This window comes from Argiope bruennichi, chromosome 9 (genome assembly GCF_947563725.1).
Source record: "Argiope bruennichi chromosome 9, qqArgBrue1.1, whole genome shotgun sequence".
Classification (NCBI taxonomy): domain Eukaryota; kingdom Metazoa; phylum Arthropoda; class Arachnida; order Araneae; family Araneidae; genus Argiope; species Argiope bruennichi.
Genome location: NC_079159.1, coordinates 40,764,425 through 40,784,017, shown reverse-complemented (window position 1 = coordinate 40,784,017; position 19,593 = coordinate 40,764,425). Strand labels below are relative to the sequence as shown.

At 26.3% G+C, this 19,593-nt stretch overlaps 1 protein-coding gene across 1 annotated transcript in view; it reads right to left on the bottom strand.

Moving 5' to 3' along the window:
- LOC129984166 (probable chitinase 10) overlaps positions 1-16,337 on the bottom strand; it is a 42,287-nt gene extending 25,950 nt beyond the window's left edge. Inside the window, exon 1 of the mRNA XM_056093969.1 lies at positions 16,179-16,337. Within this exon, the coding sequence (XP_055949944.1) occupies positions 16,179-16,239 (61 nt within the window). The 5' untranslated portion in view covers positions 16,240-16,337. The remainder of the gene's footprint in view (positions 1-16,178) is intronic.
- Between the last annotated feature and the right edge of the window lie 3,256 nt (positions 16,338-19,593).

The window sequence follows — 19,593 nt, the reverse complement described above, 5'->3', positions numbered from 1 at the left end:
GTTTAACGACTTATAGATACATTACTTATAAACCATTGCCTATTTATCATTTCTTATTTTTTTAAATAACAAGAAAGGATTAACTAAAACAATAAATTGCTTGATGGTTTATAACAAGCATATAAAGTATATAAGTATCATGGGTGAAATCACTCAGTTTCAGAGTTTTTTGGGAAATATAGAATATGTTTTATAACTTTTGCAATATTCTAAAAAAAAAAAAATATTTTTCATTCGATAAACTAGTCGGGAAAATATCCCAGAATTCTCTTCACATACTCTCTAATAAATGTACTTGTGCAATTATTAACCGCATGGCATTAGTAAACAATAGCTTCACAAAATCTTAACAGCATGCGATCGCTGGCAATGGATTGCTGGGATGCGCTTAAAACAGAAATAATAGAAAACCGAATATGAAACATTGGGAAACTTTTCTTCAACCAACTGAAACCAAAATTTAATACAGAATTACAACTGTAGTCGCAAATTCACACACTAAATTTCATATATTTAAATCACTGCATTTTTGAGTTATTACATTTAGATGATTGTGAAAGTAGAGATGATAGACGATCATCCTCTGGATTCCATTTCATATATATATATATATATATATATATATATATATATATATATATATATATATATATATATATATAGAGAGAGAGAGAGAGAGAGAGAGAGAGAATTTCATCAGAATAACGCTAAGTATTGTTGAAAAAATATTGACAAATATTTTCAAAAATGTATCAAAATTAAAGAAAAAAATCGAATGGCAAATAAATTAATATATTAGAAAAAATAATTTTTTTGAATTATTAAATGGTTGCAATGATTATTATTATTATATAATAATTTCAGAAATTTTCTAAGTCAAACTCTAACATTTCACTTAATTTTTAATTTATAACAATTTTAATTACATTTTTTTTTAAAGTTCCTAGTTGCACCTTTCTATGCTTCAAATTATGTTTGCTTCAAATTACTGTTCTAGATTCAATAATCTTCTCTGTACAACGTCAGACCATAACATTCTTTTTTGTTATTAATAGAGAATTTAGAGAATTAATAGAGACATTTATTTATTTTCATTTGTTTAGTGTTTATTAAGATGGAATTTTGTAATCGATTTTTTTTACTCTCTTCTGGATGTGCTACATTTTGAAATTTTGTACACTAATATGTTCTCAATGATACCACACTATTATAATATTATTAGAACTTAGTTATCTATAGATTGAGTAATTAAATTACATTTTAATTCTGTTCGAAGGGAGCCACTTTTTGGAATTAAAAAGAATGCATTTCAGGATTCCATAATATTTATAGTAAATATTCGAAACATATAAGCAAAAAGTATAATTTTAACAAAACATTTTACTTTTTAGCATAGACTATTAAAAATTCGTTTTTAAAAATTTATTCTTATTCAGCTTATTTTCTCTCACAGTTCACACCAAGAAAAAAATAGTTGAAAAATGTTAGAAATCTAAGATATCGAAAAATCCTTAACAATCAAATCAAATAAATTTGATTCATTTTTTTAATTACAAGAATTTTTATATAAATATTAAAGCCATATAAATTTGGATGCAGTTTAATAAGATTATTTAAAATTATATCTGAAAAACCTGAAACACTCAGAATTATTTTAGAAACGTCGTAATTTCAATATACTTTCAATATTGTTTCAAAATTATTTTTCCAAATTTTTCATAAAAAAAATTCGGATCTACGAATCGAAAACCATTCTAAGAAAAGCTGGAATTTTTTTTGGAGAGTTATAATCTTAATAACAATTGGAATATTTTGGAGAGTTCACAAATGCTGTTAAATTTTCATAACCGTTCAATACAGAATTGATTTATTCGGAATATCTAGAAACATTTTGTTGTCTCCATTTTTATTTTTTACTTTTATGTTATTTATTAAAGAACAATTTTTATTCCCAAAATTCTTACTGAAGTAAAAATATTGAATGCTTGAATATAATATCAAAAGTCAAACAGATACAGAATTCCGAAAATTCACATTTATTAATATCAAAAAAAAAAAAAAATGAAGAAATGGCAAAAATTCTTTTTTTCCCCTTTTTCTAAAATTCTAAATTTTTCCGCTTTTCTCATTATTATTTATAAATCAACCCTAAAGTCAAAATGGATCAAAATATATCCTACTTTAAGTTTATTCTAACCTTTGCAGCCTGAGTAAAAACTTTCAGGCCAGTAAAAATTTTTGAGAAAATGTAAAATGAAATAAAAGGGATTCAAATAATATTAATTATTAAAGTTCATTGATAAGAAATAAATGCCATAAACATAATTTGTAAATACATAATTATGAGAAACATGTGGTTATTTAAAAAGTTAGTATTTCTGCCTGAGTAAAAACTTTAAGGTCACCAGTCATTTTTTAAAAATAAATATAATATAATCGTGTAATTACCATTTCAACTACTAGCTTGTGACAACGCTGCAATTTTCATATTTGTCATACGTTTCTTCGAAGTATTGGTGATCTTTGTGAAGATGGCGAAGGGTAAGAAGTTAACTGATCGTGGCAGAGGACATATCGAAGCTTTGTCTTCAACAGGAATGAGTAGTCGTGTTGAAGCGATAAAGATAGGAAGATCAAAGACTGTAGTCAACAATTTTTTTAAAATTGAAAGACAATTATGGTAAAAAGAATACTAGGGGAAGACCTAAAGCTTTGTCCACGAGTGATGAAAGAAGAGTTAGCCAACTTGCATCTACTGGAAAGTACTCAACCAGAAAACTGATTCCGACGACAGGTTTAAAAGTTTGTCAAAAAACGATTTATAACACAATTAGAAGGTCTGGAAGGTTCACTTATACAGCAAAATTGACTAAGCCTCAGTTACTGCAGAGACACAAAATAGAGCGTTTGAACTTTGGCCAGAAAGTCATGACCTGGGACAACCAATGGATAGAAATTATTTTTTCTGACGAAAAAAAAAATGGAATTTGGATGGACCAGATGGCTAGAATTTCTACTGGCATGATATAAGAAATGAAAAAGAAATATTCTCCAAGCACCAATTAGGTGGAGGGTCTGTCATGACTTGGGGCTGCTTTGCTTACAATGGTGTGGGCTCAATTGCATTTGTTTCAGGTAGAATGAATTCACAAGGATACCAAAATGTCCTAACAAATCATTTTTTGCCAAATGCTGAATGTCTTGCTGGAGAAAATTGGAAATATCAGCAAGACAATGCATCGATCCATTCGAGTAACAGCACAAAAAATTGGTTCCAAGTCAACAATGTTGAAACTGTGAAATGGCCAGGTAGATCACCTGACCGCAACCCAATCGTGAACCTTTGAGGTGACTTAGCAAGAAGAGTTTATGCAAATGGGAGACATTTTACATCAACAACAGAGCTGAAATCTACTATCGAAGATGAATGGTATAAAACCGACCCCATCCTTTGTCAAAAACTCGTTTCATCCGTGAGAACAAGAATATTTGAAGTAGTTCGAAGAAATGGCTCCTACACAACCTTCTAAGAATTTGTAATTTTTTTCTTATATGTTATTTTCTATGTTGGTCTTAAAGTTTTTACTCAGGCTCAAATATTCATCTGTGTGTTCTGTAATATTTTCTAATAATAAAAAATTTAAAAATTAATTTTTCTACTTTTTTTACTTTTATTTAAGCTCAATAATTATCAATCAAATGGTATTTTAATTCCTCAGTTTATATGTTTCCATTTTCTCAAAATTTTTTACTGGCCTTAATGTTTTTACTCAGGCTGTATTTTCAGGACAAGATCAATTATAAAATGTATTTTAAGATTTTTTTTTTACAATTCTGACATCAAAAGTTTAAGTCTCGTTACTGCATGCAACATTTCTGAAAACTGTAAAAACTAATATGCATAGAATTCAAAAGGAACAACAAAACACATTATACCATATACATACATACGTACATTATATATATATATATATATATATAACCAATCTAAAGTAAGAAAAAGTTTGAAAACGAAACTAAAATGAAAACGAAACAAAACAGTTTCGAAATCGCAACTAAAATTTATTACCTATTTAAACTAAAACCAAAACGGAACTTCATAGTATTTAGAGAGCGCAATTGCAGCTACTTCTAAAACACAGATGAATTGATACAAAAGTATTAGAATCAAGTTAATAGGAAAAAAAAAAAACCAAATAAAAATTAAACCAAAAAAATTATTAAAAAATATTAAAAAAGAATCCGGCCTGAAGACTTTTTCAAGGGTCACCCTCAGGCAGGGATTCAAATAAAGGGATTTTTTCTGTGAGGACATACAGACATTAAGTCTAATAATGATTCCTCGTGACCCGAAAATCCCCCGAAATTATGCTCAAGAGATATACCATTTTAACAGAAAGGAAATACAAAATAACAAATTAGAAAAAAACCACAAAGTAAAAATACAATAAAAACAATAACAATAAAAACAAAAACAGCATTAAAATTAAAATTAAAATTAAAAACGAAAAGGCCAAGACATACCATCCAACAGTGAACGAAACTTTAAACAATCGATTGTGATTTCCTGTTTTTGAAAGTTAACGGTAAATTATGTAAACAGAGGTAGGCACCCAGCGCCATCTATTGAGTGATCCAATATGCAAGTAAATTTCTATTTTTATTTAAGCCAAAAGATTAATCCCAAACCATACCTTGTTTAATTAAAAAATTGACATTACAGTAATTTCTAGGAAAATCATTTTTAATTAAATTTTTAAGGAGGATATTTGATGCTTCAATATAAGAATTTTTATTATTGCAAACCCTTTTGATCCTGTTAACTTGTGAGAAAATAAGATTTTTGAAAATTTTAGAGTTTAGATTGGAATGGTAGTTACATAGTTTTGTTATTTTAAAGTTGAAATCATCCCTTTTATCGTATATACCAACTATTGTTTTATCATTAGCAATTTCGATTTTTAAATCTAGAAAGGTAGCCTCAAGTTGATTTATATTTGTATCTTTTAGAATTAAATCTTTTGGATAGCAATTAGTAATAATATTAGTATTGTCGAAGTTAATCAAAAGTAGGTCATCAATATATCTCCACCCGTTTATTAAATTATATTTAATTATTTTTTTCTCATAGTAATGCAGGAAAATATTAGCTAAAGCACTTGAGAAAGCTGTCCCCATTGGAATGCCCTTGACTTGTTTATAAAAATTAATACCATTAAAAACGTAATTTTCAGTAATATTAAAATTACATAACTCAAGCCAGTTATTTTTAGGAATGATATTTTCATTTAAATATTCGTCATATATAAAAGTGCAGACCTTTATTAATTTTTCATGAGGTAGATTAGTGTATAAATTTTCGAAATCAAAAGTATTAAGTTTATTAATGTTGTTATCTTTAAGAAAATCCAATACTTCTTTGTTACTAGAAATAATAAAGTTGTCTTCATTCTTTATTTTGTCCAGGATAATTTTTAAGTATTTAAAGAAATGTTTACCCGTATAGTAATTATAACTACCAGTGCTACAGGTTACGAATCTGAATTTTAATGGATTTTTATGAAATTTAACTGTTGGGAATAAATAAGGATAGTTAAGAGAGCAAGTCTTAGTTTTGGTTTTTTTTGCGAAAGCTAGCATTCTTTTATCTAATTCCTTTTTCCCGGTGTTCTTTAACATATAAGTTGCATTAGAGTTATATTCATTAATTAAAAGTTCTTTATAATAATATTTACAAATTAAACAGAAATTATTTGCTGATTTATCTATTACTGTAATAACAAATTTTTCTTTTAAATTTTTTATTTCATTTTTTAATGTTTTACTAAAATAAATCCCACGTTCTTTAGATCTGTCAAAATCAGTATTCAATTTTATTTTAATTTCCTTTAAAATTCTCACTTTCCATTCCCCGAAACCTTCCGCAGGCCAGTGGTATTTTCTAGATAATTTGGCAATAAAAACATCCAAATCATTACCAATAGAAATCAAAATTTTGTTATGGTTTATTTTTTCTCTTAATCTAAATTTTGTTCCTCTTCCCATCAAATCTCTTAAAGAGTTGGATTCAATAATTTTTAAATTACCTGTAATAATATGACCTTTATCAATATCTATAAAATCTTTATATTTTTCCTTGTTACAGTAACAATCTGTTTTATTTATTTTATCTAAATTTTTGCTATAGTAATTATAATTACAAATTTTTTTCTTTAAAGTTGAAGTGTAACTAAACGCTATTGATACATTAGTTTTATCTGCAAGAGGAAAAAATATATTATTATTATGTATAATTTTGGGTAATTTAAGATATTCGAAGTAAATATCCAAGAATTTAATCACACAGTATTCTTTGTAAACATTATTTTTATTATTAAAAAGTAAATCGTTTTTTCCAATGTTAAGTTTACATTTAATAAGATCTAGAATAATACATTTAGTGTACGAATTTTTAAACTCTAATTCCCCGAATTTATTATTTAAAAACCATTTCATTTTATTATTTCTAAGACCAAAAATGTATTTCCTAATTCTGTGAATGTTTTCACTATTGTGTTCCAGATTACAGTAATTTTGAAATTCCTCAAATATAATTTGAAAATTGCCACCTTTCCCTTTACCTCTTTTAAATCTTTTAGAAAAGTTATCTTTATTTAGAAAATTTTTAAAAATGTTAAATTTGTTATAAATGCAATTATTGTTTAAATCTGCATAACCTTCCCCATTTAATTTACTATTGAGACCATAAGGAAATAAAGTTTTTAGGTTGCAAATATAAATGTTTTCCAGATCTAATCTTTTGTTTAATTCGTTAATATTGTCTTCTAGAATGTAGATATTAATATTGTTAAAGTTATGGTTTTGAAATGACGAATATTTAAATGAAAATATCATTCCTAAAAATAACTGGCTTGAGTTATGTAATTTTAATATTACTGAAAATTACGTTTTTAATGGTATTAATTTTTATAAACAAGTCAAGGGCATTCCAATGGGGACAGCTTTCTCAAGTGCTTTAGCTAATATTTTCCTGCATTACTATGAGAAAAAAATAATTAAATATAATTTAATAAACGGGTGGAGATATATTGATGACCTACTTTTGATTAACTTCGACAATACTAATATTATTACTAATTGCTATCCAAAAGATTTAATTCTAAAAGATACAAATATAAATCAACTTGAGGCTACCTTTCTAGATTTAAAAATCGAAATTGCTAATGATAAAACAATAGTTGGTATATACGATAAAAGGGATGATTTCAACTTTAAAATAACAAAACTATGTAACTACCATTCCAATCTAAACTCTAAAATTTTCAAAAATCTTATTTTCTCACAAGTTAACAGGATCAAAAGGGTTTGCAATAATAAAAATTCTTATATTGAAGCATCAAATATCCTCCTTAAAAATTTAATTAAAAATGATTTTCCTAGAAATTACTGTAATGTCAATTTTTTAATTAAACAAGGTATGGTTTGGGATTAATCTTTTGGCTTAAATAAAAATAGAAATTTACTTGCATATTGGATCGCTCAATAGATGGCGCTGGGTGCCTACCTCTGTTTACATAATTTACCGTTAACTTTCAAAAACAGGAAATCACAATCGATTGTTTAAAGTTTCGTTCACTGTTGGATGGTATGTCTTGGCCTTTTCGTTTTTAATTTTAATTTTAATTTTAATGCTGTTTTTGTTTTTATTGTTATTGTTTTTATTGTATTTTTACTTTGTGGTTTTTTTCTAATTTGTTATTTTGTATTTCCTTTCTGTTAAAATGGTATATCTCTTGAGCATAATTTCGGGGGATTTTCGGGTCACGAGGAATCATTATTAGACTTAATGTCTGTATGTCCTCACAGAAAAAATCCCTTTATTTGAATCCCTGCCTGAGGGTGACCCTTGAAAAAGTCTTCAGGCCGGATTCTTTTTTAATATTTTTTAATAATTTTTTTGGTTTAATTTTTATTTGGTTTTTTTTTCCTATTAACTTGATTCTAATACTTTTGTATCAATTCATCTGTGTTTTAGAAGTAGCTGCAATTGCGCTCTCTAAATACTATGAAGTTCCGTTTTGGTTTTAGTTTAAATAGGTAATAAATTTTAGTTGCGATTTCGAAACTGTTTTGTTTCGTTTTCATTTTAGTTTCGTTTTCAAACTTTTTCTTACTTTAGATTGGTTACTCGTTCTTGCATTTGGTTGGAATTTAGCTGCAGGTGCGCTGTTCCACGAACTGCAAAATTTTTAAATAAAATATTTTTAATAGTTTTTTTTTTGGTGGTGGTGGGGGGTTCAATAGGTTTTTTGGTGTATTGCCTAAAAAATTTAAGAATTTTCAGATCATTTTTCCTGATTTTACTTTTTCGAGAATTCCTTGTTTTTTGGCGTTTAGGAGATATATTTTCATTTTAATAAATAAATTAAACTATGCAAAAAGTTAATAACGAATTTATCATAGCGCATGGCCCGTCGCGCGCTCTACCAAGGGGCACTGTGGATAGCTTTGTGTCAGGAGCATTCACGGAGAAAAAATTACTGACACAATTGTTTTGTTTAAAAAATCTTAAAAATACAAAAAAATATAAAATTTGTGGAAACGGAAAGTGTAGGACATGTCCTTTGGCAGATAAGGAACAGATCAAAAATGAAAACTCAAAATTACAAACATTCTGTAAAAACAAAAATTTGATTTATCTCCTTAATTGTTCAGAATGTAATTTAAAATATATTGGCCAAACTAGCACCGAGCTTAATTTAAGAATTAACAATCACAGATCCGATATAAAAAACTTCATAAAAAATAGGACCACTGACTTCGAACTGGAGCATTTTCAAAACCATAACTTTAACAATATTAATATCTACATTCTAGAAGACAATATTAACGAATTAAACAAAAGATTAGATCTGGAAAACATTTATATTTGCAACCTAAAAACTTTATTTCCTTATGGTCTCAATAGTAAATTAAATGGGGAAGGTTATGCAGATTTAAACAATAATTGCATTTATAACAAATTTAACATTTTTAAAAATTTTCTAAATAAAGATAACTTTTCTAAAAGATTTAAAAGAGGTAAAGGGAAAGGTGGCAATTTTCAAATTATATTTGAGGAATTTCAAAATTACTGTAATCTGGAACACAATAGTGAAAACATTCACAGAATTAGGAAATACATTTTTGGTCTTAGAAATAATAAAATGAAATGGTTTTTAAATAATAAATTCGGGGAATTAGAGTTTAAAAATTCGTACACTAAATGTATTATTCTAGATCTTATTAAATGTAAACTTAACATTGGAAAAAACGATTTACTTTTTAATAATAAAAATAATGTTTACAAAGAATACTGTGTGATTAAATTCTTGGATATTTACTTCGAATATCTTAAATTACCCAAAATTATACATAATAATAATATATTTTTTCCTCTTGCAGATAAAACTAATGTATCAATAGCGTTTAGTTACACTTCAACTTTAAAGAAAAAAATTTGTAATTATAATTACTATAGCAAAAATTTAGATAAAATAAATAAAACAGATTGTTACTGTAACAAGGAAAAATATAAAGATTTTATAGATATTGATAAAGGTCATATTATTACAGGTAATTTAAAAATTATTGAATCCAACTCTTTAAGAGATTTGATGGGAAGAGGAACAAAATTTAGATTAAGAGAAAAAATAAACCATAACAAAATTTTGATTTCTATTGGTAATGATTTGGATGTTTTTATTGCCAAATTATCTAGAAAATACCACTGGCCTGCGGAAGGTTTCGGGGAATGGAAAGTGAGAATTTTAAAGGAAATTAAAATAAAATTGAATACTGATTTTGACAGATCTAAAGAACGTGGGATTTATTTTAGTAAAACATTAAAAAATGAAATAAAAAATTTAAAAGAAAAATTTGTTATTACAGTAATAGATAAATCAGCAAATAATTTCTGTTTAATTTGTAAATATTATTATAAAGAACTTTTAATTAATGAATATAACTCTAATGCAACTTATATGTTAAAGAACACCGGGAAAAAGGAATTAGATAAAAGAATGCTAGCTTTCGCAAAAAAAACCAAAACTAAGACTTGCTCTCTTAACTATCCTTATTTATTCCCAACAGTTAAATTTCATAAAAATCCATTAAAATTCAGATTCGTAACCTGTAGCACTGGTAGTTATAATTACTATACGGGTAAACATTTCTTTAAATACTTAAAAATTATCCTGGACAAAATAAAGAATGAAGACAACTTTATTATTTCTAGTAACAAAGAAGTATTGGATTTTCTTAAAGATAACAACATTAATAAACTTAATACTTTTGATTTCGAAAATTTATACACTAATCTACCTCATGAAAAATTAATAAAGGTCTGCACTTTTATATATGACGAATATTTAAATGAAAATATCATTCCTAAAAATAACTGGCTTGAGTTATGTAATTTTAATATTACTGAAAATTACGTTTTTAATGGTATTAATTTTTATAAACAAGTCAAGGGCATTCCAATGGGGACAGCTTTCTCAAGTGCTTTAGCTAATATTTTCCTGCATTACTATGAGAAAAAAATAATTAAATATAATTTAATAAACGGGTGGAGATATATTGATGACCTACTTTTGATTAACTTCGACAATACTAATATTATTACTAATTGCTATCCAAAAGATTTAATTCTAAAAGATACAAATATAAATCAACTTGAGGCTACCTTTCTAGATTTAAAAATCGAAATTGCTAATGATAAAACAATAGTTGGTATATACGATAAAAGGGATGATTTCAACTTTAAAATAACAAAACTATGTAACTACCATTCCAATCTAAACTCTAAAATTTTCAAAAATCTTATTTTCTCACAAGTTAACAGGATCAAAAGGGTTTGCAATAATAAAAATTCTTATATTGAAGCATCAAATATCCTCCTTAAAAATTTAATTAAAAATGATTTTCCTAGAAATTACTGTAATGTCAATTTTTTAATTAAACAAGGTATGGTTTGGGATTAATCTTTTGGCTTAAATAAAAATAGAAATTTACTTGCATATTGGATCACTCAATAGATGGCGCTGGGTGCCTACCTCTGTTTACATAATTTACCGTTAACTTTCAAAAACAGGAAATCACAATCGATTGTTTAAAGTTTCGTTCACTGTTGGATGGTATGTCTTGGCCTTTTCGTTTTTAATTTTAATTTTAATTTTAATGCTGTTTTTGTTTTTATTGTTATTGTTTTTATTGTATTTTTACTTTGTGGTTTTTTTCTAATTTGTTATTTTGTATTTCCTTTCTGTTAAAATGGTATATCTCTTGAGCATAATTTCGGGGGATTTTCGGGTCACGAGGAATCATTATTAGACTTAATGTCTGTATGTCCTCACAGAAAAAATCCCTTTATTTGAATCCCTGCCTGAGGGTGACCCTTGAAAAAGTCTTCAGGCCGGATTCTTTTTTAATATTTTTTAATAATTTTTTTGGTTTAATTTTTATTTGGTTTTTTTTTCCTATTAACTTGATTCTAATACTTTTGTATCAATTCATCTGTGTTTTAGAAGTAGCTGCAATTGCGCTCTCTAAATACTATGAAGTTCCGTTTTGGTTTTAGTTTAAATAGGTAATAAATTTTAGTTGCGATTTCGAAACTGTTTTGTTTCGTTTTCATTTTAGTTTCGTTTTCAAACTTTTTCTTACTTTAGATTGGTTACTCGTTCTTGCATTTGGTTGGAATTTAGCTGCAGGTGCGCTGTTCCACGAACTGCAAAATTTTTAAATAAAATATTTTTAATAGTTTTTTTTTTGGTGGTGGTGGGGGGTTCAATAGGTTTTTTGGTGTATTGCCTAAAAAATTTAAGAATTTTCAGATCATTTTTCCTGATTTTACTTTTTCGAGAATTCCTTGTTTTTTGGCGTTTAGGAGATATATTTTCATTTTAATAAATAAATTAAACTATGCAAAAAGTTAATAACGAATTTATCATAGCGCATGGCCCGTCGCGCGCTCTACCAAGGGGCACTGTGGATAGCTTTGTGTCAGGAGCATTCACGGAGAAAAAATTACTGACACAATTGTTTTGTTTAAAAAATCTTAAAAATACAAAAAAATATAAAATTTGTGGAAACGGAAAGTGTAGGACATGTCCTTTGGCAGATAAGGAACAGATCAAAAATGAAAACTCAAAATTACAAACATTCTGTAAAAACAAAAATTTGATTTATCTCCTTAATTGTTCAGAATGTAATTTAAAATATATTGGCCAAACTAGCACCGAGCTTAATTTAAGAATTAACAATCACAGATCCGATATAAAAAACTTCATAAAAAATAGGACCACTGACTTCGAACTGGAGCATTTTCAAAACCATAACTTTAACAATATTAATATCTACATTCTAGAAGACAATATTAACGAATTAAACAAAAGATTAGATCTGGAAAACATTTATATTTGCAACCTAAAAACTTTATTTCCTTATGGTCTCAATAGTAAATTAAATGGGGAAGGTTATGCAGATTTAAACAATAATTGCATTTATAACAAATTTAACATTTTTAAAAATTTTCTAAATAAAGATAACTTTTCTAAAAGATTTAAAAGAGGTAAAGGGAAAGGTGGCAATTTTCAAATTATATTTGAGGAATTTCAAAATTACTGTAATCTGGAACACAATAGTGAAAACATTCACAGAATTAGGAAATACATTTTTGGTCTTAGAAATAATAAAATGAAATGGTTTTTAAATAATAAATTCGGGGAATTAGAGTTTAAAAATTCGTACACTAAATGTATTATTCTAGATCTTATTAAATGTAAACTTAACATTGGAAAAAACGATTTACTTTTTAATAATAAAAATAATGTTTACAAAGAATACTGTGTGATTAAATTCTTGGATATTTACTTCGAATATCTTAAATTACCCAAAATTATACATAATAATAATATATTTTTTCCTCTTGCAGATAAAACTAATGTATCAATAGCGTTTAGTTACACTTCAACTTTAAAGAAAAAAATTTGTAATTATAATTACTATAGCAAAAATTTAGATAAAATAAATAAAACAGATTGTTACTGTAACAAGGAAAAATATAAAGATTTTATAGATATTGATAAAGGTCATATTATTACAGGTAATTTAAAAATTATTGAATCCAACTCTTTAAGAGATTTGATGGGAAGAGGAACAAAATTTAGATTAAGAGAAAAAATAAACCATAACAAAATTTTGATTTCTATTGGTAATGATTTGGATGTTTTTATTGCCAAATTATCTAGAAAATACCACTGGCCTGCGGAAGGTTTCGGGGAATGGAAAGTGAGAATTTTAAAGGAAATTAAAATAAAATTGAATACTGATTTTGACAGATCTAAAGAACGTGGGATTTATTTTAGTAAAACATTAAAAAATGAAATAAAAAATTTAAAAGAAAAATTTGTTATTACAGTAATAGATAAATCAGCAAATAATTTCTGTTTAATTTGTAAATATTATTATAAAGAACTTTTAATTAATGAATATAACTCTAATGCAACTTATATGTTAAAGAACACCGGGAAAAAGGAATTAGATAAAAGAATGCTAGCTTTCGCAAAAAAAACCAAAACTAAGACTTGCTCTCTTAACTATCCTTATTTATTCCCAACAGTTAAATTTCATAAAAATCCATTAAAATTCAGATTCGTAACCTGTAGCACTGGTAGTTATAATTACTATACGGGTAAACATTTCTTTAAATACTTAAAAATTATCCTGGACAAAATAAAGAATGAAGACAACTTTATTATTTCTAGTAACAAAGAAGTATTGGATTTTCTTAAAGATAACAACATTAATAAACTTAATACTTTTGATTTCGAAAATTTATACACTAATCTACCTCATGAAAAATTAATAAAGGTCTGCACTTTTATATATGACGAATATTTAAATGAAAATATCATTCCTAAAAATAACTGGCTTGAGTTATGTAATTTTAATATTACTGAAAATTACGTTTTTAATGGTATTAATTTTTATAAACAAGTCAAGGGCATTCCAATGGGGACAGCTTTCTCAAGTGCTTTAGCTAATATTTTCCTGCATTACTATGAGAAAAAAATAATTAAATATAATTTAATAAACGGGTGGAGATATATTGATGACCTACTTTTGATTAACTTCGACAATACTAATATTATTACTAATTGCTATCCAAAAGATTTAATTCTAAAAGATACAAATATAAATCAACTTGAGGCTACCTTTCTAGATTTAAAAATCGAAATTGCTAATGATAAAACAATAGTTGGTATATACGATAAAAGGGATGATTTCAACTTTAAAATAACAAAACTATGTAACTACCATTCCAATCTAAACTCTAAAATTTTCAAAAATCTTATTTTCTCACAAGTTAACAGGATCAAAAGGGTTTGCAATAATAAAAATTCTTATATTGAAGCATCAAATATCCTCCTTAAAAATTTAATTAAAAATGATTTTCCTAGAAATTACTGTAATGTCAATTTTTTAATTAAACAAGGTATGGTTTGGGATTAATCTTTTGGCTTAAATAAAAATAGAAATTTACTTGCATATTGGATCACTCAATAGATGGCGCTGGGTGCCTACCTCTGTTTACATAATTTACCGTTAACTTTCAAAAACAGGAAATCACAATCGATTGTTTAAAGTTTCGTTCACTGTTGGATGGTATGTCTTGGCCTTTTCGTTTTTAATTTTAATTTTAATTTTAATGCTGTTTTTGTTTTTATTGTTATTGTTTTTATTGTATTTTTACTTTGTGGTTTTTTTCTAATTTGTTATTTTGTATTTCCTTTCTGTTAAAATGGTATATCTCTTGAGCATAATTTCGGGGGATTTTCGGGTCACGAGGAATCATTATTAGACTTAATGTCTGTATGTCCTCACAGAAAAAATCCCTTTATTTGAATCCCTGCCTGAGGGTGACCCTTGAAAAAGTCTTCAGGCCGGATTCTTTTTTAATATTTTTTAATAATTTTTTTGGTTTAATTTTTATTTGGTTTTTTTTTTTTCCTATTAACTTGATTCTAATACTTTTGTATCAATTCATCTGTGTTTTAGAAGTAGCTGCAATTGCGCTCTCTAAATACTATGAAGTTCCGTTTTGGTTTTAGTTTAAATAGGTAATAAATTTTAGTTGCGATTTCGAAACTGTTTTGTTTCGTTTTCATTTTAGTTTCGTTTTCAAACTTTTTCTTACTTTAGATTGGTTACTTATATATATATATATATATATATATATATATATATATATATATATATATATATATATATATATATATATATATATATATATATATATATATATATATATATATATATATATATATATATATATCAAATAAAGCATGGAAAAGAATCGAAAGGCAAACAAATTGTCCAATTAAGGAAAAAAATAAAGACATAAATCATTAATTATTTTAAAATGAAACCAAAAAATGGATTTTCCCTTTTAACATTCAAGGTCATAATTTAAGAAATCCAGGTGTGAATGTTTACTTTTTTTTAATAATAATATATATTATATTCTAATCATTTTGCAATTGATATTCTTTCGATTCTCTTATCGTTCTGTATTTGATATAAATAAAACAATAGGATAAAAAATAGAGTAAATTCAGATCGAGAATTTCACCAAATATGTTGAATCTACACGTATTGAAGTCTTTGTAACAATAAAGTACAAACATAAACAAACGAAAAAATATAGAATAATTCGCCTCTTTCCTTTCTATATCTTTTAAGCATTGTTAAATCAAATTATTTTTAAGCAAAAATTTATTACAGATAATTCATATTATAGAATGTTTTGTACAGTAACTATGCTCAAGGAATCAGTACTTTTTAAAAGCAAGAAACAAAGTTATTTTAGGTATTCTTAACACTGATACTTTATTGTAAAATTATTTATTTTACGGCATAATACTTTTAGAAAAATGTGGATCTTACAGGAAGTACAATACATACAAATCATTCCGTAGAACATACTTTGGATTTCAACAATAATATTTTATACTGTATAAATATTTTAAGAACATCTGAAAATTTAAATTATAAGTTGTATTAATTCTGGAAATGTCCAAAAGAAATATTTTTGAAAAACTTTATAATAAAGGCCAACCATTATGAATTCTTACCTTCAATGGCAATGAACTGTAGAATCATAATCTTTAAAACACTTAGTAACATTTTCTTCATTTTGTTGACAGAAAAATCTGCAACTATTGTGAAAATAGATGAACCAAAACGACTCTTTGTCGATTGTTTTCGATTTTCTAAAATTCAACTAGTCTTACGTTCTGTTCACTCCGAACAAGTGTAAATGATTGGATTTCTTTCGAAACCAAGAGAGAGTGACTCCGAGATGTTTCCTATTGGAACAGGTGGATATACTGAATATTGATAAGGTATAATGGATAAAAAAAAAATTACGATAGAATGAGAATTAACATATTTTCTCAAGAATTAGGAGAAAATAACATCTTTATTTAAAATCGCAAATTTAATTTAATTGGATTTTTGTCGCACAAAACTTATACTTTATCAATAAATGGCAAACAAAATAATAGTTAATAAATAGCAAGAGGATGTCTAGTTTTCAAAGCAAGGCTCAGCAATCTAAAGACTTTATATAAATAATAAAAATAATATCTAATATTTACAGAAATAAAACAAAAACACTGTACAAACTTACTCTTACATGGCTGTTTTTCGGTGAAATCAAGTTTCAGACCAAAATCACTCCGACTCTTAAACGAAAACATTACAAACAGACCACTATTGCTCACAAATTCGATGAAGGAAAAAGGGTTCAATATTTAATTTGCAAAAATAAGGGTAAAAAAATATGTGATATAGATCGAAGTCTAACAATCGCTTAGGTTAACTACAATTCTGATGCAGATTGTCTATTATAGGCTAAAGAATTTTATTGTTATTTTACTGTAAATTACTTTGTATCACTCATTACCATCATGCAAGTGGTAAAAATTATCAGATGTGTTATATACCTTAATGAATGAAAAAAAATGGAAACGAAAAAACAATTTTGAGTATAATTGTTTTTATTGTTTCAATTTGCCTTATGTCTGTTACAACTTTTCCCCATATTCAGAGCAAATTGTAATAATCAGCTAGTTTTGAAAATATATTTATAATGCTAAAATCACGTGATTTTTGAAATTTTTTTATGCATTTTATGAATGAATAGTTAAGCTATAATAAAAATATTTACAATTTAGAAATCAAAAATATATTTAAAAATATAAACATTTTTCTAAAAATGTTTACAACTAGATCCAGTTTCCCTATATAAAATTCACTGTCTATTTATTTGTTCATTTGAACCTTATACAGTTGCACGCTCCTTTACGGATTCGAGTTAGGAGAAAGGGAGATGGGCAGCTCAGATGTCGTCCTCGTCATCTGACCGTGGTTCAAAATTACGACATCCGTCCCAAAATAGCCCCAGTGTTGTTTTTAAAAAAAGGGACGTTAACATAACTGAACCGAGCCTTGACGGATGCGAATAAAATTTGGCATGCTTTTTACTCAATAGATGAATTAATTGCTTCATTAAATTTGATATGTCCTTTTCAAAGAGAGCGGAGTGAGGTAGAAGTTTTTTTCATGTTCTCGCCATAACTTCGAAAATATGCTCTCACACAAGAAATACTTTTAATCTTAGTATTCAAAATAATTAGCTTTCAGTAGTTTGATTCATTCATTCTCAACCATTTCTCGAATTTAATTATTGTTTAAAAATAACTTAAACATAGATTTTAACAATTCGCTTTTTGTTTCGTTTCCGAAATATTAAACCTGTGTATATTGTTTTATCATATTTGTTAATCCCGTGTTTTAGCCAGTATTAAAATTTTTTTCTTTGTATAGTTTCGTTTTTGCTTTTATGTTTTTGTGTAAACATCCTTTAATATGAAAACGCAGTAATTCATCTTTAAATGCCATCTTAAAAAATTATTGCAATTTCCAGTTCCGTTTGGCTTAGTTTTATTAAATATTTTATCATTTTCATTTTTTTTCACTTTTTTTTGCATATTATGAATCTTTTTTATGACAGTTTTTGGCTTTGACTCAATAAATAAAATTTTATTTCACTTGATAAATTTAGAAATTTTTATTCAAATATTACATAATTAAAAACAAAATTCCTAGTGCCTAGAGTTCACTATTCTCTCGCTCTTTTTTTTTGTTAAACATTTATAACGTTTTTGTTATACATATATAATTAGGAATCGAAATTCCTATACTGGATACTATACTTTAAAGAAAATTTGAATATCACGGCACCTGTACTATTATGAATGCCAAAGTAGATTACAAAATCTTTATGAAACCAAAAATGTTTTCACAAGAAAAGTACACACAATGAAAATATTTTCAAAAAAATCTATTATTTGCATGCATAATAAATGTTGCATTTTGGTTCATGACAATTATTTACTTGTACTTCTCAAAATTTGTAATCAATGGAATTTTGTTTACAGTAGCAGTTGATATTCAAACACATGTGTGTATTATCATATAAAATGAAAGAAGTTTTAAGCATCTAAAACTTTTTATGTTAAAATTGTCTATCGCTTAAGAAAATATTTAGTCTGAAACTTGTCAACATCAACTTAAAAACTTTATAGTTCTCACTCAGTGAAATATATCTTGCTAGGTTCTAGAATGGGAATAATTAATCAAATAATGTTCTAGAATTAATCAAACAATCGTTATATATATATGCTCCTAACAATGGCATGGAGAATCTAATTTATTTGAAATCTTTAATATTGATTAATTACTATTCTAATTAGGAATGAACATTCTAAAATATCTAAAGGGGGGTTGAATATAAGAATCCGAAAACTGTAACGACGTAAATGTACTTTAATTTTTGTTCATGCACGTAGAACAAATAAACGAAGGCAGAGTCGTTGATATAGCAGAAATATTTTATAATTTTAAGACTTCCAGTTCATTAAATCCAACTTAATTATCAATTAAGTGGTTAAAATAATAAAATAAATTTTAATTCCACTTATGTGCCAATCCAACTGAATTTAATTTTAGATATTAATAAAATATTGCTATATGTGCTGAGGCTCTACAGAGCATACAACTTGATGTACAGATGGCCACAAAATAAACTTTACACCAGTACTCAACCGATTTTTTACAAGATTTATATATATATTTTTTTTGTTCTCTACGTTTAAACTCCTTGTGTGCCAACAAGTATACCACAAGGCTTACAGATGTAAGTCAGTACGCAATCGACAGTAAAGTAAATTTCAAATATAAGGTCGCAGGTACAAATGCAAAAATAGAAGAAAGAAAAAAAGGGGAAAACAAGTAGATACACAAACAAAAGCAAAATGAAACAAAATTGCTCACATAGTAACAGAAACATACAGTAAATGATATAAAACAATTGAATAAGCATGATCAAATATAATATACAAATACAAAAGTATATATGCAAATATATGTAGGCAAACACACTAAAGTAAAGTTTAAATCATACGTGGAAAAATACTATTGATA